Source organism: Hypanus sabinus, chromosome 6, assembly GCF_030144855.1.
Source record: "Hypanus sabinus isolate sHypSab1 chromosome 6, sHypSab1.hap1, whole genome shotgun sequence".
Taxonomy (NCBI): domain Eukaryota; kingdom Metazoa; phylum Chordata; class Chondrichthyes; order Myliobatiformes; family Dasyatidae; genus Hypanus; species Hypanus sabinus.
This window is the reverse complement of record NC_082711.1, coordinates 82,253,035-82,279,980: the sequence shown is the minus strand read 5'-3', so window position 1 is coordinate 82,279,980 and position 26,946 is coordinate 82,253,035. Positions and strand designations below refer to the sequence as shown.

Sequence of the window (26,946 nt, the reverse complement as noted above, 5' to 3'; positions counted from 1 at the left end):
GCCCTATTGTTGCAGGAGTCTGCAACAAGTGGGCACATCAGGACGATGGGATAAAAGTTTTCCTGCGAAAGGAACAATGCTAGAGAATGACATGATGCTGTTGGCCTCTGACGCAGAAGGTGCTTCAGAGCCACATGGTCAAACCCAGAAGTGTCAAGTCAAATTTCCAGAGTAACCGGAAATGACTGCAAAATAAAGTATTTCACTGGGGGAAAATTTATTATACAATTAGATTCTATTCCCAGGATTTTAAATACTTTATCTGAATTCTTAAAAAGGTTTAAGTTTATTTTAGTTATGGTATATTCGAACCTTAAGTTAGCACAGAGCACTATGCTCAAAAGGGTTAAACAAAATATTTATCTTTTGCTTCCTGGCAGGCTGTCTGAGGAAATTCTTTATTACAACTGTCCACTCAGGTAGCTTACTGATTTCACTTTAGCTGGATAGCAGAGACGCCCTCAACAATAGTTTTGGTTAAAAACCCTGTTCTCACCATTCAAATTACAAAATAATTTCTTCATGGGGAGCTAACGGAAAATGCTACTGCATCACTAGAAGCATCAAATTCTGAAATATTGTCTTTAATGTGATACATCTTCAGTATGTCCACAAACCTCCGACAGATCTATTTTGGCTCTTCTTATTGAACTTTGATTTTTTAAATCCTTATGCACTTAACAAAACTGAATCTATTCCCAATGTTAGGCTGATTTTTGCTGCTGCCCATTTTAACTTATCTCACATTTTGAAAGAATGGGGCCAGTGGGGCAATACATATTTGTACAAAGTTCTCAACTATCAGCTTGCAAACTCTGCCCAAATGAATTTGCTCCAGATTAGACCTAATGCACAAGTTCTTGATATGCATGGAAACATATATTTGTCCACAGCTGGATCAATAAGCTAATTTAAGCCAATATGTATTTAACTGTTTTATAAATATGTATGCTCTAGTATTTTAAGTTAATTTTAATTTTTAATATTATTTTAATTTTTCATTAGTGCCAAATTATGTTTATTGTCAAAGGTACTCACAAATTTTCAAGTTCAGTAGTTGTTTTGATAGCTAGTGAGCCAAGGCCAAAGGTCTCATTGGATGACAAAACCATTCTGAAAACACAGCCAGCCAGTTATATAGGGATGGCCATGTACGCACTACACTACACTACAGTGAGCCCTTCCAATGAGCTGAGGTCAACCACCAGTGGTTAACATGGGCCATACATTGTGGTCCCAGGGCAGACAACTGTTGCCCTTGGGGTCAGCAGATGATCTGCCCAAGTATGTTATGATGGCTTTTAAAGGCAACAAGAGTGAATCTGCAGATGCTGGAAATAAATAAAAACACAAAATGCTGGTTTTTACTTGTGTTATGTGATGCCATTAAACTGTAGACTTTTGCCTGGGTCAGCAACTTGATTTTCGTAGAATTATATAATCTAGGTTAGCATTCCAGAGAACTGAAGAGGTAGAGTCAATTTTTGAGCAGTCAAACAAAATGCTGAAATTGCCAGTTATGCTGGATTTGTCATAGGCTCAGGGAAACACCAAAGACAGTATGACAGAGGTGTGCTTCACTACCAAAATGAACTTTACTAAACTCCAGATTCAGCAAACCAATTGGCCTTCTGGTATTTATCTACAGAACTTCTTCCGTTGCAATGACTCATATAGTTTGAAAAATGATTGAATATGTTGCCTGAAGAGCATCCTCACCTACTTCCCCGGTTTACATTCTATTCTAGTTCAATGCCTTTCAACTGTGATGCTGCCATATAAATATTAGCTACTATTATTTAATGTCTTATCTAAAAACAACCAAAAACTACCAAGATTCAGCAAACCATTTAAATACTTGGAATGAGATCAGTACCTTAGCTTAAAGAATTCCTCTACCAGTATGCATTTCCCTTTAATGATATAAACAACATATTTCAGAATTAACAGAGGTGTTCATGACCATAGGTTTTGGTTTTGTGGGCAGTAGGAGGTTTAGAGGGGATTTGAAGAAAAATCCTTTCCCGAGGTGAGGAGATCTGCAATTCACTGCCTGATAGTAAAAAGCATTTGGACAAGCACTGGCATGGAAGGCTACAGGACAATTGCTGGGAAAGCAATCAGCAGCTGATGAGTATAAATAGGTTCTTGATGGCTGGCCATCAAGACCGGTAGGTCAAAGGGGCTGTTTTGGATTTGTGTCAAGTGGTTCTGTTGAAATTTAGCTAGGGAAGGGGGGGTCCTCGGGCTACATAAATCTTTCAAGAACAGAATGTGTGTATTCTGGAAAGATTTTATATTCAAGAAATTTAAATTTTCCTCTTATTCTCCCCTGCATTGACCTGCAAAGTAAAACACATGATCCAATTCGCCACATCAGAGTCAGATTTAATATCACTGGCATATGTCATTCATGAAATTTGTTGTTTTGCAGCAGCAATACATAGTATTAAAACATCTATATTACAATAAGCCTAAATATCTGACATTCTGCCAACAATAGTTGTTTCATCAGTAAATCTATAGATGCTGTTTGAGCTCTGCATAGCCACACAGTCGTGGGTGTAGAGAGAGTAGGGCAGTGGGCTAAGCACACATCCTTGACAAGTGCCGGTGCTGACTGTCAGCGAGGAGGAGATGTTATTTCCAATCCACACAGACTGTGGTCTCCCAGTGAGGAAGTCAAGGATCCAGTTGCAAAGGGAAGTACAGAGGTTTTGAAGCTTGTTGATTAGAACTGAGGGTATGATTGTACTGAATGCTGACTTGTAGTCAATAAACAGCAGCCTGACATAAGTATTACTATTGTCCAGATGATTGCCAAGCCAGTGAGACTGCATCCACTGTAGACCTTTTGTAGCAAAAAGGAAATTACAGCAGGCCCAGGTCCTTGCTTAGGCAGGAGTTAATACTAGCCATGAATTAATGAATTGACTTTATTACTTACATCCTTTAAATACATGAGGAGTAAAAATCTTTATGTCATGTCTCCATTCAAATGTACAAATTTGCAATTATAGTAATTTATAATAAACATTATGTACAACAGGATAGTCAATATAACACAGAAATACAGTAGCATCAGATAAATTAAGCAGTCTGATGGCCTGGTGGAAGAAGCTGTCTTGGAGCCTGTTGGTCCTGGTTTTTATGCTGCAGTACTGTTTCCCATACGGTAGCAGCTGGAATAGTCTGTGGTTGGGGTGATTTGGGTTTCCAATTATCCTTCAGGCCCTTTTTACACACCTGTCTGTGTAAATGTCCTGAACAGTGGGAAGTTCACATCTACAGATGCACTGAGCTGTCTGCACCACTCTGTGCAGAGTCCTGCGATTGAGGTAAGTACAGTTCCCATACCAGGCAGTGATGCAGCCAGTCAGGATGTTCTCAATCATGCTCCTGTAGGAAGTTCTTAGAATTTGGGTGGGCCAAACCAACCTTCTTCAACCATCTGGTCCTGTAGTCCACAACCAGCTCCTTTGTTTTTCCGATATTGAGGGAGAGGTTGTTTTCTTGACACCACAGTGTCAGGGTGATGACTTCTTCTCTGTAGGCTGCCTCATTATTATTTGAGATTAGACCAATCAGTGTAGTGTCATAAGCAAATTTAATTAGCAGATTGGAGCCATGGGTGGCGACACAGTCATGGGTATACAGAGTGTAAAGGAAGGGGCTTAGTACACAGCCCTGAGGGGCATCTGTGTTGAGGGTCAGGGGGGCAGAGGAGAAGGAGCCCACTTTTACCACCTGCCGGCGATCTGAGATTACCAATCTCTCAAAGCACTTCATTATGTTATACGTCATTGAAGCAGCTCAGCCTGTTCCCTCTTTCACTGGTATGACTGTTGTCCATCTGAAGCAGGTGAGAACCTCTGACTATAGCAGTGAAAAATTGAAGATGTCCTTGAACACTCCTGCTAGTTGGTTGGCACAGGTTTTCACAGCCCTACCAGGTACACCATGAGGGCCTGACACCTTAATTAGAATTAATGGGCATTTTTTATTTATATTAACAGTGTAACTGTCATAGAGTCTGTCTCTATGTCAGATAATGTCAGTCATTTGTATTATCCACAGACTATGTAAAAGACATTTCAGACTTTAAAAGCACTCAGACTTTTTAATCACCACAAGCAAAATCAAGTGGTTCTGCTACTATTTAGCTGTAAGAGAAGAAGCTCGCAAATAGACTGCATGCACAGCAATTATAAACAAAGCTAACCTTCAATAAGTGTCTGGATCACCTCTTTATGGCCCATCTCACAAGCACGGAAGAGTGGTGTATGTTTCATCACATCCATAGCATCTACCTGTGCCCCGTGTTCCAACAGCAGCTTCACTGTGCTGACGTGACCCCCGAGGACTGCAGCATGCAGAGCTAGATGCAAAGAAAATAGAAACGTCATCAAACATTTTCAAACAGAGCTTTCAACATTTAATCAGTATGTATTTAATCAGTATGTATTAACAAGTATGTATAAATGGAATAACCCTTTCAATTCCTTAACTTTACGATATAAAATACAGTTCCTTAACAGTAAATACTACTAAGATGGTTCTTAAAATATGTGGGGTATTTCTCCAAAGAAGTTAGTTGATCCTCTTTCTTCCGTTGTTTATTTGCCTACTATCATTCAGGAGCGCATGTGAACTGCAGAGTTTTAATCTGATCTATAGGTTGTGGTGTTGCTTAACTCTACCTGCTTCTGATACTTAGCATGTACTTGGTCCTGTAGGCCACTGGTATCTCAATATTAGCAACATTTTGTGTTCTGTTTTTCCACAGAAATCAAACTGAACTGATTATTAATTTTCATCAGGGGATGTTAGGCTATAACGTTACTGATGGTGATTGATATAAATCCCTTGCTACTGCTCCTGATCCCTCATTAGTACCCTCATTTGAGCTGCTGTTTTCATTTTAAATCTATCCAATTTATCATAATGGTAATACAACAGAGTTATGCTCAAAGTGATGACGAAACATCAAGGAATGGCAGGATGGCAATATCATTCTTAACAAATACATTGGCAACAGATTGACTAGCTTACCCTTCAGGGTTTCTCCATTAGCATCTGCCATTGGGCTTGTCTGAAAACTTCATAGTGTATTTCACACTATTCCTGCTGAAGTACACTCTGGTGAAGCTTTGCCGTTCACTAGTCTATCAGGATGGGGAAGGTCAATCGTTGCAAATATTTAAAGACGGAATATGAAGCTTTAGGGAACTGGCAAGGAATCTGAGGCCTGAGGCAGGTTAGTCATAATCATACTATATGGTGCATTGGGCTTGAGGGGGTTGAGAGGCACTTTCCTGCTCCTTTCTCATGTTGCTTGATTATTCTTCACAGTGAGAGAAGGCAGTGAGAAGTAATCAGCAAATGTTTTCTGATCATTCTTGAACTTGGTGTCAGAAAATTCAAGGGATCCAAAATCGAGTACTCCTAGGGACACTCACTTCTGACTTTGTCCAGCCTGCAGTGAGTCAGTCCTGACTCTAAATCAAGAGATACCCTGGATAGTCATGGCAGAGTCTTCAACACTAATACCTTCAAAGAAGCAAGCCTTTTAACCAATGCTAGGCTTTAGCTGCTGAACAATTTCACCCAACTTAGGGGATACATTTCCATATTCTGTTGGCAGCATTTTGCAGGTTTGATGGTTTTGCACTTTTATAAATACAGGTGATTTTCAGTTTATTGTTTTGTTTGGTCATTTCAAGTGGCTCTTAATGCCGTGCCCAGAATGTGTCAGGAGAACAGATTTCTTTCCCCAAAGAACGTTAGTAAAGCAGTTGAAACCATGACATTTAACTTGGGATATACTTAGTTTAACTCAAAATGTTTTCACTTCATCTTTTGCATCATGTATATACAAGATAAATCACAAATATAATATAAAGTACTGTGGAAATTGCAGCAAAGCAACGGTTAAGAAGCTAAGCAAACAAGAGCACAGACACTTTGTACAGCCTTTCTGTGTGTGAATGATCACTAAGGCAACAAATCAAGATGCTGAGCTGACAGCAACAGTGTGCAGACATGCTGCAGTCACCCAGGCTGAACATGGTCCTTGAAAGCTTAACTCTTGTACAGCCTTTCTGTTTAAACCTGGGAATCAAGGTTATTGAGAACACCAAGACAAGATGAAGATGTATATGAAGGATTCTGGGACAACATCTACGATTGGACAGTAATTTTACTCATTCTCAAGTATTTTGGTCTTTAACACATGGATTTAACTGGCTATTAACACCAGAAATATTTATTATGATTGGTACTTGAATATGCAAATTATGGCATTCAGAAGCGCACAAAGTTTCGACTGGATCAATATTAGTATACGTCTAGTCAATTTCTGTGTAAAAAGGTCATTACTTTGTTCAAACTTCAGAGCAGTGCGGTGAAGGGGGGACCATGATGTTCTCCTCGTGCACATGTAAATCAAGTGAGCTTGAGGAAAGAGTGTATGTTATCAGAGACCAGTTAACTGACGATGGTAGTTTGTGGAGCTTCCACTGAGATGATCAATCCTTGACTTTGTTAGACAAAGGAACGGAACGGTGGCCTAGTAGCTGATGTCCAAAATCCGAGGCAGCTCATATTTGATCAAAAGACTGCATCTGCTGATCAGATGCAAATTGCCTGCTATGTGGAATAGTTAAAGTACACCCTCATATTAGTTGCATATTGAAAAACAGGGGAAAGTGGAGGAAAGCTGAGGTAGTAAAAAAGAAAAAGGGAGTGCATCAGGTCAGGTTTTGGTTCCATGAGTGTACAAAGGTGCCTTGGGCAAGGTTCAAGTCCTGTGAGTCCACCCAAGGTGTCACAGACAGGGTTCAGGTCCCGCGTGTGCACCTATGGGCCGGGTCCCACACAGAAAAAATGAAAACAAAGCAAACAAAAAGGAAATTGGACCAGAGCGAGTAAGAGTACTTTTTTTCTTTTGTTTGTGAACTTGAGGAAGAAAAGGAATTCGGAGTGTGGATGCGTGGATGGTAGTGTGACAGTCCCCTTTATCAGACCCCCTGAGGGGACTCTGCTGCAGTGCACATTACTACTGAAGAAAGTGGTGAGTTTCATCACTCATGTCCACCTTCACTGAGAGGTGGCAGTTGAAATGAGAAGGCATGAATCCAGAGTCTCAACATGAATCTTTAATGTCATGGAGGGAGCAGACTACCTTCCTACATTGGCCTCATTGGGCACCTTAGAGCTCACAAAACTGGAATGACAGCAAGTCACTATCAAACCCAAGGAGCAAACACGAAGAAATCTGCAGATGCTGGAAATTCAAACAACAACACACACAAAATGCTGGTGGAACACAGCAGGCCAGGCAGCATCTATAGGGAGAAGCACTGTCGACGTTTTCGGCCCGAAACATCGACAGCGCTTCTCCCTATAGATGCTGCCTGGCCTGCTGTGTTCCACCAGCATTTTGTGTGTGTTGTTGATCAAACCCAAGGGACTGCCTAAGAAGAAATTACTAAATGGGCATCCGCAAGAATAAATGAAATAGGTCTTAGGAAGTGATCTGAAATTACTTCTGTTTCACTTAAGTAGAATCGAAGAGCTGTTTGCTTTTTCAGGTGGGAGCTTAATATCAATGTCAATGTTCTTCAGGCTAGAAGGGATGAAACATATATCACAGCAAATCCTAAAGGCCACTTGTCTTTTTTCCCTTTGAGTCTTAGTGTGAAATACTAGATCCCACGCCTTTATTTATATACCTTCTATGAGCTAAAAACAAGTACCACTTCTCATGACAGCAGCAGTGTGCTAAGATACATAATATATTGCACTCAAGCTATGTGTATGTAAAAAAATCCATTTTTTATGGATTTTGTTCATGAGATTTAATGATAACATTTTTTGAAAAAGTATTATTACAGGTTTGTGAAAGTTACAAAAAGATATTTTGGTACTGTGTGGGCGAATTCTGTAGAAAGTAACAATGTTTTTATAAGCCTTTTCTCTGAGCATTCACTGTCTCGTCATGGAACAGAACAAAGCATCACAACTGATTGCATAGCATTCAGGTGTGGATTTATGTCAAGTGTGTAACAAGTTCTAAAACTGGTAAGAAGTAAAGAATTTGATAAGCCATCTTGTGCTGTTTGGAAGACTTGGCTCATTCATGCTTCTCACTGGCAAGTTTTGACCTTTCTGAACTGCCATTTCTGCTTTATGCTCCTCTTCTTATGAAATAGTGCTGTTATCTGTTAAACAAGTAGCATATGGGATGCCGATAATGGCACAACAATAAAGAGCTGCTGTGTCAGCATGGCCTGCTTGTTTCCAAAATCAGTCACTCTGATGCAGTTTGCTTGTTTCCCACTCCAAGTACACAAGTCGCCTTGTAATGCCAATTTTCAATGATGGAGTCACAGTGACCAAGAGGATTCTCAGGCCAAGCAAATACAAAAAGGGCTTTGTTTGAACAGCTAGCGTAGCTACCGTCATGTCCAGTAACTGACGACAGCACTGTATAGCGGTTTCTGCAAATGTTCTACTTGCTTCCGACACTAAGGAGGAGGAATTTCACTTTCACCATTAAGCTAGATAATGAAAAGCTTTCAGCACTGTCAGTAACTATGGATAGAAAGATGGATTGAATTTCTTATGGCACAGTATTCATTTGTCACCATGGAGCTAAGCAATGCTAGACAACACGGGCAATGAACACACCCTAATTTCAGAGCTGCAGCACTATTTTGTGTGAAAAGCTAATGCCATAGTATGCAGCAATTAAGGCAAAGTATTGTAAGTGTTACCAAAGGGGGCACTCTAACTCTTTCATGTGCAGAAAACCTAGTTTCTTGTCTGAGCAATACTACTGAATAAAATAATCTGATTATGTATTACAAAACAACTATTATTTAGAGGAGATGACACCCACAACACATAAAACAAAATAGCACTGAGTAAAATACCTTGACAGAAAACTGTAAATATAATACGTTGCCTTCTTTTCTAGATGACATTATTTTTAGAGCAACTAAGTTTTTTTGTGGCATAGCCACAGGTAGGTCTTAAGATACAAATGATTTCTTTGGCTTCCAGTAACTTGTTAAAACAAGTTAGAAGCTAGTGTTTTCTAACTTTAAATATTTGTAATAATATATATTAGACTAATGCAGATAATCAAGCTCCGCATTATTTATACAGGTGGTTAGGTTTACAGCTCTGTAACGAATACCATTTATGGCTTAAATACAAGCCATGGTCTATTTGCTGCTTATCCCTCAAACTGTCTTTTTAATTCTCTGTGGGGCTATGGGGTTTCACTTGTTTCCCTTCACTTTTGTTATGAGACTCCCCCAACCACACCAGCTTCTGAGATTTAAACACTCTCAATTCTCCAGAGTATGGCCTCTTTCAGGACTTGGGATGTTCCCATTAGTTGATGATCTTGTTTTGGGTGCCAAGAATTGAAAATTTAAGTAACAACTGAACATAGGTTCAGTGCTCAATTGTAAGCCTTACTAGTGATTTTGTCTAGTGTTTGTTTTGAGGTCAGTTCTCGATCCAGTTTGAGACCGTGTCTCGATCCTTGCTTTGGAAAAGCCATCCTCATCAAGAAACATGTAATTCCACAACAGATAATATCAAAACTCTGCAGTCCAGTCACAAGTAACCAAGACGCTCAAGAGATGCTACAACAAAACTGTCAATGACATGGACTTAATTAAGAGTTCGAATGATAAATGGCAAGTAATACATTTGTCAAGCCAATGCGATAGTGTCCAAACAACTACTACTCCCTGACAATCAATAGCTGTACCACAGCTGAATTTCCCATACCAGGATATTTCCCAATATCCTGGTATGTTTGGGGTAAGTGGGGGGAGGGGGAAGACAAGAAGAAGCAGATCGAAGACTGACTGTTCTGTGCCATGTATCTCAGCTACTGATTCTCCAAAAATCTTTCCAATATGCAGACAGCACAAGGCAGAATGTAATGTTCTTCACTTGCTTAGATGAGTATAGGCTGCAGTAATATATAAAAGCTCAACATCATCCAAGGCAAAACAACTTGCTGGATTGATACCTTATATATTCAATATTTCTGCCACCATTATGCCATGGCTACAGTGTGTTGCATCTACAGGATATGCTGCAGCAACTCTACAGGTTGTTCTGTTAAGAATTTATTCCAAACTTGCAACTTATGCTACCGAATAGCACAAAGACAGCAGGCAGAAAAGGAACAGAATCATATTGAAGTACACCTATGATTGTTCTTCACCTTAGATTAAATCTTGCAAGGCACCCACATTAATCCAAAGGTCAGACCTTTTTGGATTATGGACTACACAGATGATACCATATGCATTAATACTCTCTACAGTTCAAAATAAACCAGTTGTATGAACTGATAGTCTAACCTGTTCCTCCGTATTTATCTGCCATGTTGATGTCGATGTCTGCTCTGACTCTCAGCATGGTTTGGAGTACATCATCACTGCCCTTCCCAGCAGCCCACATAAAAGCGGTGCGCCCTTCCAGGTCCGGGTCATCTTTCACCGATGGATGATTCAAGAATACCTCGACAGTCTCCTATACAAGAAAACAGCTGAAATCATTTCATACCATTTACATACAATATGGTTACCAGCTATCTTTCAGCAATCTATTACTATTAATTTTTTGAATTTTGAACACAGCATTTACTACTAATGATACTATTATTGCAATTTGTAGTTTGTCCAGAACAATCTTCTTTTGTTTATTTTCTTGCTCCATTTGCCTTTCACACTTTGATTATTTAAACTCATGTGCCTTCCTAACAGGTATGTGTTTCTTTTCTCTCCTTCTATTTTTCCTTTCAATTCTAACCTGCAACAGCTCTGGGTTTTAATGTTTTCTCTCTCCCTCTCTCTCCAGAAATACTGCTTGTCCTAATTAGCACTTTCTACTTTTAGTCCAGATTTCCAGACTCCACAACATTTTCCTTATTGCATGATGTTACAGCATATATCCACCTATTTCATTCCGGTCCTAGAAAATCATCGATGTCGAATTATTTTGTCAGAATTTACCAATAAATCAAAGACATAAAGGGGGCTCTCCATTAATCGGGGTCCACTATGAATATTTCATCCGAGCTGTCTACGTGATATGCAAAATGGTATGCAAGCCAGGGTAGTAGGGTATGCAGAACAAGCTGTTGCCCATGCAATAAGCTCCCCCTCTCTGCGGTTGATGAATCCAAAGGAACAACAGTGACTGAGACACTTCGGCAACAGCGGCGTCACAGGAATTGCCAGTCAGCAATGTAGGACTGTCTTACAGGCTCCAGCTCTGAATTTTTCCTCGGGGTTTACTCCCAAAACATCCCCCATCTGTGCATATAGCCACAAGGCAGCAGAGGCTTGAGTTCTCCTGCTTTTAGGTGAGCTGCCAACCTCCTTCTGAATATACTTCTCAGCAATTGCCTATTTTTGTGAAAATTTATAATGTACATGCTTTAAAGTATAAAAGAAACACAACTGATAATTCCCAACAAGATTCTACATTGTATTTGGAGCATAAATGATTAAAGGAGTATTTTAATTGCCACACATTATTGTTGTCATGTAGGTCAGAACTAGTTATGATCTAAGAGTTGAATCATCATTGCAACTTATTTACAGTCACCTTCCTATGTTTGTTCTTCGTAACCACTCTTTAAATCTTCCAAACTTTATTTGCATTTATTAAAGATAGTAACTAACCTCTCACTTTATACTTATGACTGTGAGGCTAAGCACAGATCCAATGCCATACTTAAGCTGGTTAACAACACCACTGTCGTAGGCTGAATCAAAGGTGGTGACGAATCAACATATAGGAGGGAGACTGAAAATACGGATGAGTGGTGCTGCAATAACAATTTCTCACTCAGTGTCAGCAAGACCAAGCAGATGATTATTGACTTCCAGGAGGAAGAAACCAGAGGTCCATGAGCCAGTCCTCATTGGGGGAATCAGAGGTGGAGAGAGTCAGCAACTTAAAATTGCTCATGTTATCACTTCAGAGGATCTGCCCTGGGTCCAGCACACAAGTGAAATTACAAAGAAAACATGGCAGCACCTCTACTTCCTTAGGAGTTTGCAAAGATTCAGCATATAATCTAAAATGGTGACAAACTTCTATAGATGTATAGTGCAGTGTATGGACTGGTTGCATCACAGCCTGGGACAGGAACACTAATGCCCTTGAACGGAAAAGCCTACAGAAAGTTGCAATACCCACTTATGTGAACAGAAGGTTCCTGGCTGGATAGTCTTTCAAGGCACTGTGCATTAATCCTACTGTCATTCCTCACATCTTCCCAACAGCTTTCAGCAGATTCTACCATTCATCTACCCAACAGAAGTGATGTGCACAGGCCAATTAACCTATGAATCTGAATGCCTTTAAAGTGTCTGTTGAAACTGGAGCAACTGGAGGGAACTCGCGTGGTCAAAGAGAGAACATGCAAACTCCACACACAGGTCAAGACTGATCCCAAGTTATTACAGTTGTATCAGCTGCATTAATGTGCCCGCATACTCCTCCTTCCTTCCCTATTTTACTCTCTATTCTTCACTTTGTCCCTCTTCGTTTCTACATCTCCACTGCACTAGTCCCTTTTTTGCCTACCTCAGATCCAGCCATTTATTTCCTCTGTTCTCCCCTCTCCTTTGCCCCTTTCATCTTCTACCAATTCATGTATGTATAATTTCTCATATTCCTATATTCACCACTCATTCCTCTGTCCATTTAAGTAGTCCCTTTTGATTAGATTAGATCTCTTGAGTTTCCCCTTTGAGAAATACTCATGCTAATTCTTTATCTTGTACAAGTACAGGAACAATGTACTAGATTTAAAAATTAATAGTAAATAGATAATAAACAGCTGTTAGTTCAAAAGTTTAAAGTCAGATGAAGAAAACTGATGCCCTTGAGTGGTTCATTCAGAGTCCCGATCTCAACCTGATCGAACTTCTCTGGCAAGACCTCAAGATTGCTGTCCACTGCAGCACCCGAACTAACCTAGCACAGTTTGAGTAATTTTGCAAGGAGGAACGGGCAAATCATGCTCCATCATGTTGTGCAAAGCTAATAGAGACTTATCCAAAAAGCTAATAGCTGTGAAAGATGGTTCAACGAAATAATGAGTAAAGGGGATGAATACTTTTGAACTGCTCACTTTTCAGTTTCTGAACTTCTGGCTTTTCGTGCTTTAAAATTTTTCCTGCTTTTTGGCCTCTACTGTGAAAAAATTAGCATGTGATTCACAAACAAAAATTCCTAATTAAATTGATCAAAACCCCTGGTTGTAATATTCCTTTATGTGAACAAAGGGTTGGGGGCTGAATACTTTTTCAAGGCTCTGTAAATCGGTACTAAATGGCCAGCAGGCTAAAGGACTTGTTTCTGTCTGCTAAAGGCTAGATCTGTGGCATTCAACTCTGGCAACCCAGGCCTGTACCAGAAAACCAGGTATGATTTGTGGAGGGCTAGTTCAAAGGTGAAGAGACTATTTCAAATGAGGCTGGAGGCGACATTGGATGTACGACAATTCTGGCAGGGTTTGCAAGGTATTACTTCCTACAAAGTGAAACCCAGTAGTATGAATGGCAGCTTTTCCTCACTACCAGATGAACTCAATGCCTTTATACCCACTTTGAAAGGGAGAATATAACTACAGTTGTGAAGATCCCTTCTATACCTGATGACTCTGTGATCTCTGGTCTCAGGGGGCAGTGTTAGGCTGTCTTTAAAGAGAGTGAACCCTCGCAAGGCAGAAGGTCCCAATGGAATACCTGGTAAGGCTCTGAGAACTTGTGCCAAATAACTGGCGGGAGTATTCAAGGACATTTCCAACCTCTCACTGCTACGGGCAGAAGTTCCCACTTGCTTCAAAAAGGCAGCAATTATACCAGTGCCTAAGAAGAATAATGTGAGCTGCTTTAATAACTATCGCCTGGTAGCACTCACAGCTGCAGTGATGAAATGCTTTGAGAGGCTGGTCATGACTAGATTGAACTCCTGCTTCAGCAAGGATCTGGACCCACTGCAATTGGCCTATCGCCACAATAGGTCAATGGCAAATGCAATTCCAATGGCTCTCCACACGGTCAACACAAACACCTATGTCAGGTTGCTATTTATCGACTATAGCTCAGCATTTAATACCATAATTCCCACAATCCTAATTGAGAAGTTGCAGAACCTGGATCTCCATACCTCCATCTGTAATTGGATTCTCAACTTCCTAAACGGAAGATTACAATCTGTGCGGATTGGTGATAACATATCCTGCTCTCTGACAAACAACACTAGTGCACCTCAGGGGTGTGTGCTTCGCCCACTGCTCTACTTTCTCTATACCCATGACTCTGTGGCTAGGAGTAGCTCAAATACCATCTATAAGTCTGCTGATGATGCAACCATTGTTGTTAGAATCACAGATGGTGACGAGAGGGCGTACAGGAGCAAGATATGCCAACTAGTAGAGTGGTGTTGCAGCAACAACCTGGCATTCAATGTCAGTAAGATGAAAGAGCTGATTGTGGACTTCAGGAAGGGTAAGACGAAAGAACACATAGCAATCCTCATAGAGGGATCAGAAGTGGAGAGAGTGAGCAGTTTCAGGTTCCTGGGTGTCAAGATCTCTGAGGATCTAACCTGGTCCCAACATACTGATGCAGTTATAAAGAAGGCAAGACAGTGGCTATACTTCATTAGGAGTTTGAGGAGATTTGGTATGTTACAACTACACTCATCAACTTCTATAGTTGTACTGTGGAGAGCATTCTGACTGGCTGCATCACTGTCTGGTATGTGGCGGGGGGTGTGGAAGGGTTACTGCACAGGACCGAAAGAAGCTGCAGAGAGTTCTAAATTTAGTCGGCTCCATCTTGGGTACTAGCCTACAAAGTACCCAGGACATCTTCAAAGGGCAATGTCTCAGAAAGGCAGCATCCATTATTAAGGATCTCCAGCACCCAGGCCATGCCCTTTTCTCACTGTTACCAGCAGGTAGGAGGTACAGAATCCTGAAGGCACACACTCAGTGATTCAGGAACAGCTTTTTCCCCTCTGCCATCCAATTCCTAAATGGACTTTGAACCCATGAACACTACCTCACTTTTCTAATATATGTTAGTTCTGTTTTTTGCATGATTTTTAATCTATTCAATATACATACACTGTAATTGATTTACTTATTTATTATTATTATTTTACTTTGTTTTTTCTTCTTCTATATTATGTATTGCATTGAACTGCTGCTGTTAACAAATTTCACGACACATGCTGGTGATAATAAAACTGATTCTGATTTAAGGGCTAACTGTGACATAGAAAGGCAAGGGATACAGGCCAAGGGAAAGTCATGGAGACGAAAATAGAAAAAGTAGACAAGGCTTAAGAAAGTCTGGGCCAGTTATCAATTTCTACTTCAAGCTGGTGACTGAGGAATGATTTGTGTCCTATGGGGTGAACAGGGTGGTAGTAAAAAGATAGCAAGACTTTCAGACAGTTTGAAATGAGGCTGTGTTAGAATCCTCAAGGCAGGTCTTATTGTTTTTTTCTGTAATTTTTTTAATTGAAGTTCATCATCAAACATTTCCATAAGATGTATTTCAGATACTGTACATATATATCATATAGTCATATTTGCCACAAATCTCCACACAATATTTATCTAAGGCATACACTTACAAAGAGAGGAAAGAAAGAACAAGCAAAAGGAGAAATTATGTACAAGTAGAGAGTAATCTCTTTTTTACAACATAGTCATTGATTTGTGAGAAAAAAATCAGGCCTATGAGGTGTTATGTAGTTAAACCATTTTCCCAGTATGAATCCAATTGTTCCAATTTAAGATTAACAGATGCTGTACCTTCTCCATTTTGTAATGTTTTAAAATCTTTTGCAGGGAGGCTGGATTAAATTAGATTTACTTATTTCCATTGTGGTGTGCGTATAATCCCAGTTTCAAGCAGCTGCCAGAGAGTTTTTCTTTGTTTTTAGTTTAAGAGTCCTCTTTTCTTCATGGACATTCATACATTCATCCATTGATTGATTGATTTATTTATTTAAATATTCTTTCAACCAAGTGACTTTTCAACTTTCTTTAGATCAAAAATATACTCTACAAGCATTGTGAAATTACATTGGACAAGTATACAAGGGAATGTAATTATGGATCTAATGCAGGAAAAGAACATTTTTTCTCTAATATTTCAATAAAATTAAATCTTTGAGAGGCAGTTAATTACCACTCAAATGAAGCTAACCTCCACAAGTGTCCTTGACTCCATTCCACAGCAACCTAATTGTCCAACTTTGCCACCACTCCTGACAGACAAGTAACTAAGAAGGCAAACTACTAGCTCTAAAATAATGAAGACTCAGAAACAAATGGTATCACTTCTGAATTTCTAAAACCCACTGTGAGGAACATCAGTCATAAATTCACAACTTCATTTCCTCTGAGAATCATAGCCATATTGATGAAAATAAATAAATCTGAATGTGGTGATAGCAGGAAAATCATAGCAAAGAGCAGAGCACAGGAACAGGCCCTTCAGCCCATCATGTCTGTGCCAACCATGATGTCAATTTAAACTAATATGATCTGCCTGTATGTGGGCAATCCACCTTTCCCTGCCTATTCAGGTGACTAACTGATTACCTCTTAACCATTCCTATCGTATCTGCTTCCACCACCTCTCGCAGCATGTTGTATCTACCACTCTCTGATGAAAAAACCCTTGCCTTGAAATTCTCCTTTTAAATTTCCCCCTTAACTTAAATCTATGCTCACTAGTATTTGACATTTCCACTTTTGGGCAAGTGACTCTATCTACCCAAGCTATGCCTCTTATAATTTTATACACTTCCATCAGGTCACCTCCAACATTCCTGAGAAAACAGTCCAAGTTTGTCCAGTTTCCCCCTACATCAAATGCTCTCTAATCCAGGGCTCTTCCTGGCACTTCCAGCTCTCTGCATACTTTTCAAAGCCTTCAACATTCTTTCTGAAATGCGGTGACTGCAATTGCACACAACACTCCAAGTGTGGATGGAGCAAAGTTTTATACAGCTGCAACAAGACTTACCAACTTTGAAACTCAAATGCTCAAACTGATGAAGAGTAGTATACCATACACCTTCTTTACCACCCAGTCTGCTTCCATAGTTTCTTCCAGGGAGCTAAGAATTTGCACCCCAAAATCCTTCTGTGCTTCCATTCGTCCCACCATTGATTGTATACTTTCTCTCACATGGGACCTCCCAAAATTCAACCCTCACATTTTTCCAGATTAAAGTCCATCCACCTTTACTCAGTTTATATTTCCAATGGACAGAATTTGTGCTGTATCCTTTGACGAGCTTCCACACGTTTGACAATGCGACAATTCTTTTTTGTGTCATCTGCAAACTTACTCAGGCCACCTAAATTTTCATCCAGAGGGTCTCAGCACTGATCACTGTGGAACACCACTGATCTCAGACCTCGCCAGAATAACACCCGCTCATCACTGTCTTCTATGGCCTAGACAATTTTGAATTCAATCTACCAAGTCTCCATAGATCCCATGTGACTCAATTTCCTGGATCAGCCTAACATGAGGGTCCTTGTTGAATATCTTACCATAGTCCATGAAGGAACTATTAAGTGCCTCACCCTCATCAATCAGTTTTGTAAACAGGGGAAGTGATGACCCACATTTGTTATACTATTTAAGGTAATTTTTTAAATTCTTCTTTCTTCTCTTCTAATATTGTATATCTGTGAACTCATAATGCCACTGTGACACTGTGATTTCCTTTGTGATCAGCTAAGTGTCTACCTATCTATTTAAACATGAGCTCCCTGCAAAAAGCCATAAAGCACAGGTGCAAAATAGGCCACTCGGCCCATAAAGTCTACTTCACCATTTCATAACAGTTGATTTATTATCCCTCTCCATTCTCCTATCTTCTTCCTGTAGCTTTGATGCCCTTAAAAATCAGGAAACTATCAATCTCTGCTTTAAATACAGCGGATTCCAGTTATTTGGGGCATTAAGAAAAAAATAATCAAGAAAATTGCCAGAATTCCTTTTCTTTATTTGGGACACTCTGCCACTTCATTGAGACAGGAGTCTGTTGCCAAATAGTTTCTAACTAGTGTCAATTGCATGAGTTTGTGTGGCCATTAGACACTACACCATCCTTACAGCGACCCGTTTTAAAATAGGAAATTATAGGCCAGTTAGTTTGACCTCAGTGATTGGGAAGATGTTGGAGTCAATTGTCATAGATATGATTTTGGGGTACTTTGAAGCAGATGATGAAATAGGCCGTAATCAGCAGAGTTTCCTCAAGGGAAAATAACAAACAAGACAGACAAAGAAGAATCAGTTGATCTTGTGTACTTAGATTTTCAGGCCTTTGACAAGGTGCCACACATGAGGCTGCTTAACAAGTTAAGGGTCCATGGTACAGTAAGTCCCTGGGTTAAGAACGAATGATTTATGGATAACTCGTACTTATGAACGGACTGCTATAAAGCCTATTATATTAAAAATCTGAGTTAAAATATTGCGCGGCTTCAGTGGTTCATCAGCTCGAGGAAGGAGAACACCGTCTGCCATTTTAAGTTGGATCACATTGCTGTAAACATTGTGTTGAGTGTGTAATTTTGTATTTGGCTTAAATTTTTCTCTTATTTTCCCTTGTAACCATGCCTCCAAAGTGTAAATCTGATGCAAGTGCTGGTGATGCATCAAAGCAAAGGAAAACGATCACGACTGAAAATAAAGTGGAAATAATAAGGCAATAGGAAAGAGGTTAAAACGCCATCGGACACTGGAAAAGTCTTAGGCTGCAGTCAGTCAACAATCTGAACAATTTTAAAGGTTAAAGTGAGAATAATGGAGCATGTGAAAGGCCCTGCCCCAATGAAAGTTACAATTATTACTAAGCAACGCAGTGGTTTAATTATTGAAATGGAAAGGTTATTGATAATTTGGTTAGACAATCAAAATCAGTGTAGTATGCCTACCTGCCTTACTTTAGTGCAAGAAAGGCTCAAAGCCTTTTCAATGATTTAAAAGCTGCATGTGCAGCAAGTGAAGGTGATTGTGATGAATTTGCTGCAAGTAGGGGTTGGTTCAATCGTTTCAAAATTGGGGCAAATTTACATAATATTAAAGTGCAAGGAGAAGCAGTCAGTGCCGATGTAAGTGCTGCAAGTGATTTTCCTAAAATATTGAAAAAAGTTATTGAGGAGAGAGGTTATTTGCCAGACCAAACGTTTAATGTAGATGAGACTGGCTTATTTTGGGAAAAAAATGCCTGAAAGAGCCTAGCTTTCGAAAGAGGAAAAAAGTGCACCAGGGCATAAGGCATCGAAGGATAGGCTAACGTTATTGCTTAGGGGTAACGCATCCGGGGATTTCAAGCTCAAGCTTTTGCTTGTGTATCGCTCCCTAATTCCAAGGGCACTTTGCCATATCATCAAGGCATCTCTTCCTGTTACCTGGAAGGCAAATGAAGGCTTGGGTTACAATTGCCATCTTTGAAGATTGGTTCTTGAACTATTTTGTTACTGCTGTTGAAAGTTATTGCTTGGCCAAGATTCTCTTTGTGCTTGACAACGCACCCGGATATCCAAGCACTTTAGATGACCTTCACCTCAATGCAAAGGTTGTAGCGGTGTGCTACACGCAGCACTGAAATAACGACACGTAGTCGGTGAGCTGCAGTTGCAAAAGAGGTTTATTCAAACTTCACGGCCTCGCTTTAAAGCCTTCCTGATCCCACCTGGGGAGGGCGGGAATACTGTAGGGGACGCATATTCAAGGTCCCATCCCGCGTGCGGGCTTTTCCCCTTGCTGGTGAAGCAGGCTTGGCGCCCTCTTTAGAACCGGCCTCTATGCCAGCGCGCGCCACTTTGTGAGCCGGTTCGAGTGCGCTGGGAAGTGGGTCGCCACATAACCCCCCACCCCCAGAACTGGCGATACACCCCCCAATATCCACAGTCTGGGTCGAACTCTTTTTGGGAGGCCTGCCTCTGCACCGCAGTGCCGGAATCTCGACTGGCTGTGCCAAGTCCACATGGGCCGGTTTGGGTCGGTCCACTGTGAAAACCTCCTCTTTCCCCCCAATGTCCAGCAGGAATGTGGACCCATTGTTTCTGATTACCATAAACGGCCCCTTGTAGGGCTGCAGGAGCGGTGCCCAATATCCGCCCCGTCGTACAAAAACGAACTTACAGTTTTGCAGGTCTTTGGGTACGCAGGTCGGGTTCTGCCCATGCTGTGAAGTGGGTATGGGGGCCAGGTTACCGAGCCTCTCGCGTAGTCTGCCCAGGACTGCTGCGGGTTCTTCCTCTTGCCCCCTTGGAGCTGGTATGAACTCCCCTGGGACGACCAGGGGTGCGCCGTACACCAACTCGGCTGACGAGGTGTACGAGGTGCAGATCTTCTTTGGGTGCTGTGCAGATTCCGAGCAGGACCCAGGGAAGCTCGTCCACTCAGTTAGGCCCTTTGAGGTGGGCCATGAGAGCCGACTTCAGGTGACAGTGGAAACGCTCCACCAGTCCGTTCGACTGTGGGTGGTAGGCAGTTGTGTGGTGCAGCTGTGTCCCCAAAAGGCTGGCCATAACTGACCACAGACTGGAGGTGAACTGGGCACCTCTGTCAGAGGTAATGTGGGCTGGTACACCAAAGCGAGATACCCAGGTGGTGATCAGTGCCCGGGCGCAAGATTTGGAGGTGGTGTCGGTGAGCGGGACCGCCTCTGGCCATCTTGTGAACAGGTCCATGATAGTCGGGATGAGCTGCGCTCCTCGCGACACTGGCAGGGGGCCCATGATATCCACATGAATGTGGTTGAAATGCCGGTGGGTGGGGTGGAACTGCTGCGGCAGAGCTTTGGTGTGCCACTGCACCTTGGCTGTTTGGCAGTGCATGCACGTTTTGGCCCATTCACTGACCTGCTTGCGGAGACCGTGCCAAACGAACCTGCTGGAGACCATCCGGACGGTTGTCCTTATGGAGGGGTGCGCTAAGTTGTGAATGGAGTTGAAAACGTGCTGCCGCCAGGCTGCCGGGACAACGGGGCGGGGTTGGACGGTGGTGACGTCACAGAGTAGGGTCCTCTCACCTGGGCCTACAGGGAGGTCCTGGAGCTGCAAACCGGAGACTGCAGTTCTGTAACTAGGGATCTCCTCGTCTGCCTGCTGCGCCTCCGCCAGTGCTTCATCGTCTACCCCCTGGGACAGGGCTTGGATGTTAGGGCAAGAGAGGGTGTCCGCCATGACATTGTCCTTTTCCGAGTGATGCCGGACATCCGTCGTGTATTCGGAGATGTAGGACAGATGTCGCTGCTGGCGGGACGACCAGCGGTCGGATGCCTTCGTGAACGCAAAGGTAAGCGGTTTGTGGTCCGTGAACGTGGTGAAGGGCCAACCTTCCAAGAAGTACTTGAAATGCCAGATTGCCAGGTATAGCGCCAACAGTTCCCGGTTGAAAGCACTGTACTTGAGCTCGGGTGGTTGTAGGTGTATGCTGAAAAACGTCAGGGGTTGCCAGCGACCCTCGATGAGTTGTTCCAGCACTCCACTGACTGCTGTGTTACATGCGTCCACTGTGAGGGCGGTAGGGACATCTGTTCTGGGGTGCACTAGCATTGCGGCGTCTGCTGAGGCTTCTTTGGTTTTAATGAAAGCGGCGGCGGACTCCTCGTCCCAGATAATGTCCTTGCCCTTACCCGACATCAGGGCGAACAGATTTGGGCAGCTGAATGGAGGAAGTGGTGGTAGAAATTTACCATACCCACGAATTCCTGAAGGCCTTTGATTGTGTTGGGTCGGGGGAAATGGCGGACTGCATCTACTTTGGCGGGCAGAGGGGTTGCCCCGTCTTTAGAAATTCTGTGGCCCAGGAAGTTGATGGTGTCGAGCCCGAACTGGCATTTGGCCGGGTTGACTATCAGGCCGTATTCACTCAGTCAGGCGTAGAGTTGACGGAGGTGGAACAGATGCTCCTGATGACTGCTGCTGGCTATGAGGATGTCATCCAAATAGATGAAAGTGAAGTCCAGGTCATGTCCCACCGCGTCCATTAACCGCTGAAATGTCTGTGCGGCATTCTTTAGGCCAAATGGCATGCGGAGGAACTCGAAAAAGCCAAACGGGGTGATGAGTGCCGTTTTGGGGATGCTGTCCGGATGCTTCAGGATTTGATGGTATCCCCGGATGAGGTTTACCTTGGAGAAGATCCGCGCACCGTGCAGGTTTACTGCAAAGTCCTGAATGTGCGGCACAGGGTAGCAGTCCGGTGTTGTAGCCTCGTTCAGCCTGCGGTAGTCGCCGCATGGTCTCCAGCCCCCTGTTGCTTTGGGCACTATGTGCAGGGGGGAGGCCCATGGGCTGTCGGACTGCCGTATGATCCCCAATTCCTCCATCCTCTTGAACTCCTCCATCACCAGTCGGAGCTTTTCCGGGGGGAGCCTTCATGCGCGGGCATGGAGGGGTGGTCCCTGGGTCGGGATATGGTGCTGTACACCGTATCTGGGCATGGCTGCCGTGAACTGCGGTGCCAGAACCGATGGGAAATCTGCCAGGACTCCGGTGAAGTTGTTGTTGGACAGCGTGATGGAGTCTAGGTGTGGGGCTGGCCGCTGGGCTTCACCCAGGGAGAACGTCTGAAAGGTCTCGGCGTGGAACAGTCTCTTCCTTGGCAGGTCAACCAGTAGGCTGTGAGTCTGCAAAAAATCCACGTGCAGGAGCGGTTGGGCTACGGTGGCCAGTGTGAAGTCCCACGTGAACCGGCTGGTGCCGATCTGTAGCTGTACCATACAGATGCCGTAAGTCCTTACTGTGCTGCCGTTTGCGGCCCTGTTGCGGGTGTCGTAACTCGTCAGAGGTATGACGCTGATCTCGGCTCCAGTGTCGACCAAAAAGCGGTGTCCTGACCGCTTGTCCCAGACATACAGGAGGCTATCCCGACGGCCAGCCACCTTAGCCTTCAGCGGCAGCTGGCCCCGATGTTTCCCGGGAACTTGCAGGGCGGGCTACAGCGGCGGGCTTCTGCGCCCCACCACTGGTGGTAGAAGCATCATTGTTCATTGGCATCCTCACCCCTGCCTCTGGGGTTAGCGGGCTCTGCGGCCAGGCCTGGTCTGGTCTGCTGCTGGGAGCGTGGCCTGGTGATCTGTGCGACGAACGCCCCACTCTCCTTCCTGGCTTTCCACAGCACGTCCGCCCGGGCCGCCACCCTCCGGGGGTCACTGAAATCCACGTCAGACAGCAGCAGGCTTATGTCCTCGGGCAGCTGCTCCAGGAATGCCTGCTCAAACATGAGGCAGGGCTTGTGACCTCCGGCCAGGGACAGCATCTCGTTCATCAAAGCCGACGGTGGCCTGTCCCCCAAACCATCCAGGTGCAGTAAGCGGGCAGCTCGCTTGCACCGTGAGAGTCCGAAAGTCCTTATGAGCAGGGCTTTGAATTCTGTGTATTTGCCGTCCGCTGGGGAAGACTGTATGAACTCCTCAACCTGGGCAACTGTCTCCTGGTCGAGGAAGCTCACCACGTAGTAGTAACGTGTGGCCTCCGAGGTTATCTGCCAAATGTGGAATTGGGCTTCTGCTTGCTGAAACCATAGGTGAGGTCGCAGCGTCCAGAAGCTTGGCAGTTTAATGAAACTGCATGAACAGATGTGGCGTCGTTCATCTTTGGCCCAAATATCATTTGGGTTGTCGGGGTCACCAGTTGTAGCGGTGTGCTACACGCAGCACTGAAATAATGACACGTAGTCAGTGAGCTGCAGTTACAAAAGAGATTTATTCAAACTTTGCAGCCTCGCTTTAAAGCCTTCCTGATCCCGCCCTCCCCGGGCGGGAATACTGTAGGGGACGCATGCGGGCTTTTCCTCTTGCTGGTGAAGCAGGCTTGGCGCCCTCTTTGGGATGCGCCACTTTGTGAGCCGGTTCGAGTGCGCTGGGAAGTGGGTCGTCACAAGGTCATATTTTTATCACCCAACACCACATCGCTAATTCAGCCAATGGATCAGCGAGTCATAGCCTCCTTTAAAGCCTATTATTTACGGCAGACCTTCTCACAAGCAGTTAGGGCTACCTAAGATGATGTGATGAGCTTAAGGGAGTTCTGGAGGGATTATAACATCTATGATGCCATCAAAAATATTGCTGATTCTTGGGATGAAGTGAAGTAGTCAAATATGAAAGGAGTGTGGAACAAATTGTGTTCCCAGTTTACGCAAGCTTCTCAGGGATTTACAGCCGACGATATCACTGAAGCCAGGCAAGCTGTGGTCGATATTGGCAATGAACTGCAGTTAGACTTCAGTGAAAATGATGTCGCAGAGTTGATCGACTCCCATGCCGAAGAACTGACCAATGAAGACTGTATGGAACTACAGTAGCAGATGATAGCATTTGAGGAAGAAGACTGGGACCTAAATACTTCAGAACCAAAAGTTTTTGACAGAAGAGTTAACTGAAGCCTTTTGTCTCATTGAAGCATGGATGGCAAAGTTAGAGGAGCAAGATCCTAATGCAGAGAGGTTCACCAAAGTTTACCGTGCAGTTATGAAGGGCTGCAGCTGCTACAAGGCCACTTATGACGAGAAAAAGAAAAGCCGTGTACAAACCTCCCTTGATGCCTACTTCAAGAAACTGACTCAAATAGTAAACCCCCCCCCCCCTCTCCAGCAGCAGAATCAAACCCTGACTCTCCAACACCAGGTCCATCCTCTCCAACACCAGGCCCATTATCTTCAACAGCAGCCATCTCTCCATCATCTTCTCCTGCATCATCCAATTATTGATGTTGTCATAATGTTACCTCACGAATACCCTTTCCGATATGCAAGACATTGATGGAACGAGAGTAAGTTTTAACCTTTAATCATGATCTTTTTCCTTTTTTTCCCTATCTAAACTGTTTTAAGAACTGTTTCTTTAATTTTTTTACAGTACTGTATACCTACACAGATACACACACACAAAGATTCTCTCTCTCTCTCCAATACAGTACCATATGTAGTTACTTTTATTATTACTGTATTATTATGTTTAATATGTTTTAGTGTATTTGGAAGTGTTTCTTAAGTGTTTTATATGCATAGAAAGGTAAAATATGGAATTCATGGCTTTGTTGCAAAGTTTGCAATCAATATGAAGATAGGTAAAAAGGCAGGTAGTTTTGAAGAAATAAGATAGGTTACAGAAGGACAGACACTTTAGGAGAATGGGCAAAATAGTGGCAGATGGTATACAGTGTCAGGAAGTGTATAGGTATGCACTTTGGTGGAAGAAATAAAAAGGAAGACTATTTTCTAATTGGAGAGAAAATTCAACAATCTGAGGCACAAAGAGATTTGGAAATCTTTGTGCAAGATTCCCTAAAGGTGTTGCAGGTTGAGTCAGTGGTAAGGAGGGCATATACTACGTTGGTATACATTTGAAGAAGACTAGAATATAAAGGCAAGGATGTAATGCTATGATTTTATAAAGCACTGATGAGGTCTCACTTGGAATATTGTAAGCAGTTAAGCACCCTTCCTTAACTTAGGAAGGGTGTGCGGACACTGGAGAGGGTTCAGAGGAGGTTCACGAAAATGATTCCAGGATTGAATGGCTTGTCATATGAAGAGCGTTTGATGGCACTGGACCTATATTCACGGGAATTCAGAATAATGAGGGATGACCTCATTGAAACCTATCGAATGTTGAAAAGTCTCAATAGAGTGGATGTGGAGAGGATGTTTCCTATGGTAGCAGACCAGGAGGAAGTCAGAATAGAAGGGAGTCCTTTTAGAACGGAGATGAGGAGGAATTTCTTAAGCCAGAGAGTGGTGAGACTGTGGAATTTGTTGCCATAGCTAGCTATGGAGGCCAAGATCATCTACTTTATTTCATATGCTGTATGCATTCAAATATAACACCTTCAGTCCCATTTCCATTACCCTTTTCAATTCTGTCCCTGTATTGTACTTCAAATCATCAGAATCAGAATATGGTTTAATATCACTGGCAAATGTTGTGAAATTTGTTGTTTTCCAGCGGCAGTACATTGCAATACATAATAATAAAAATGCTAAATTACAGTAAGTATATAAAAATAAATTAAATAAGTAGTGCAAAAAGAGAGGAAAAAATAGTGAGGTAGTGTACATAGGTTCATTGTCCATTCAGAAATCTGACGGCAGAGAGGAAGAAGTTGTTCCTGAAATGTTGAGTGAGAGAGAGAGAGTATGTGAGTGAGAGTGTGTGTCTGTGTGACTGTGTGTGTGTGTGAGAGTGAGTGAGTGTGTGAGTGTGAGTGTGAGTGTGAGTGTGAGTGTGTGTGTGTGTGTGTGTGTCTGACTGTCTATAGGCGCCTATATCTCCTCCTAGATCAATGAGAAAAGGGGATGTAATGAGTGATGAGGGCCCTTAATGGTGGATGTCACCTTTTTGAGGCAATGTCTTTTGAAGGCGTCCTGGATACTGGAAATAATAATTCAAAGGAGGACATGGGAGTCTGGGAATGTGGGTCTAACTTCGTCACTTTGTGACATTTCAAATGCAACCATGGAAAGGCAGCCAGAGAAAAATTCAAAGTTACTTTGAAAAAAGCAACATCTCCACTATGCTCTGGGGATCCTTGGTCTCCCAACTTCCAAATGACATTGAGGATTCTGAGTCCACGTCTTGAAAGTACATGAGAGCCAGCCTTAATGGTGGAAGGAGAGCAACACCTCACCCACTGCACCTAGTGTCCCATCTGGGGAAGATCTGTAGTTCTCACATCAGCCTCATTAGGCAGCTCAGAGTTTACAGAATGGAAGTCATTTTCAATCCCTAAGAGATGTGCTAAGAAAACTGAAGTGAGAGTAAGAGATACTTAGATGCAGTACACACACTCCAGCCATTGGCATCACAAAGTTTAATCAACTAAACGAGCAA

At 42.8% G+C, this 26,946-nt stretch overlaps 1 protein-coding gene across 4 annotated transcripts in view; it reads right to left on the bottom strand.

Annotated features, from left to right (window-relative positions):
• invs (inversin) overlaps window positions 1-26,946 on the bottom strand; it is a 243,103-nt gene that overhangs the window by 76,183 nt on the left and 139,974 nt on the right. For all 4 annotated transcript variants that reach the window (XM_059972498.1, XM_059972499.1, XM_059972502.1 and 1 more), the window contains 2 exons: window positions 10,392-10,563; window positions 4,223-4,378 (listed from right to left, as the gene is read on the bottom strand). In XM_059972498.1, the coding sequence (XP_059828481.1) occupies window positions 4,223-4,378; window positions 10,392-10,563 (328 nt within the window). The remainder of the gene's footprint in view (window positions 1-4,222; window positions 4,379-10,391; window positions 10,564-26,946) is intronic.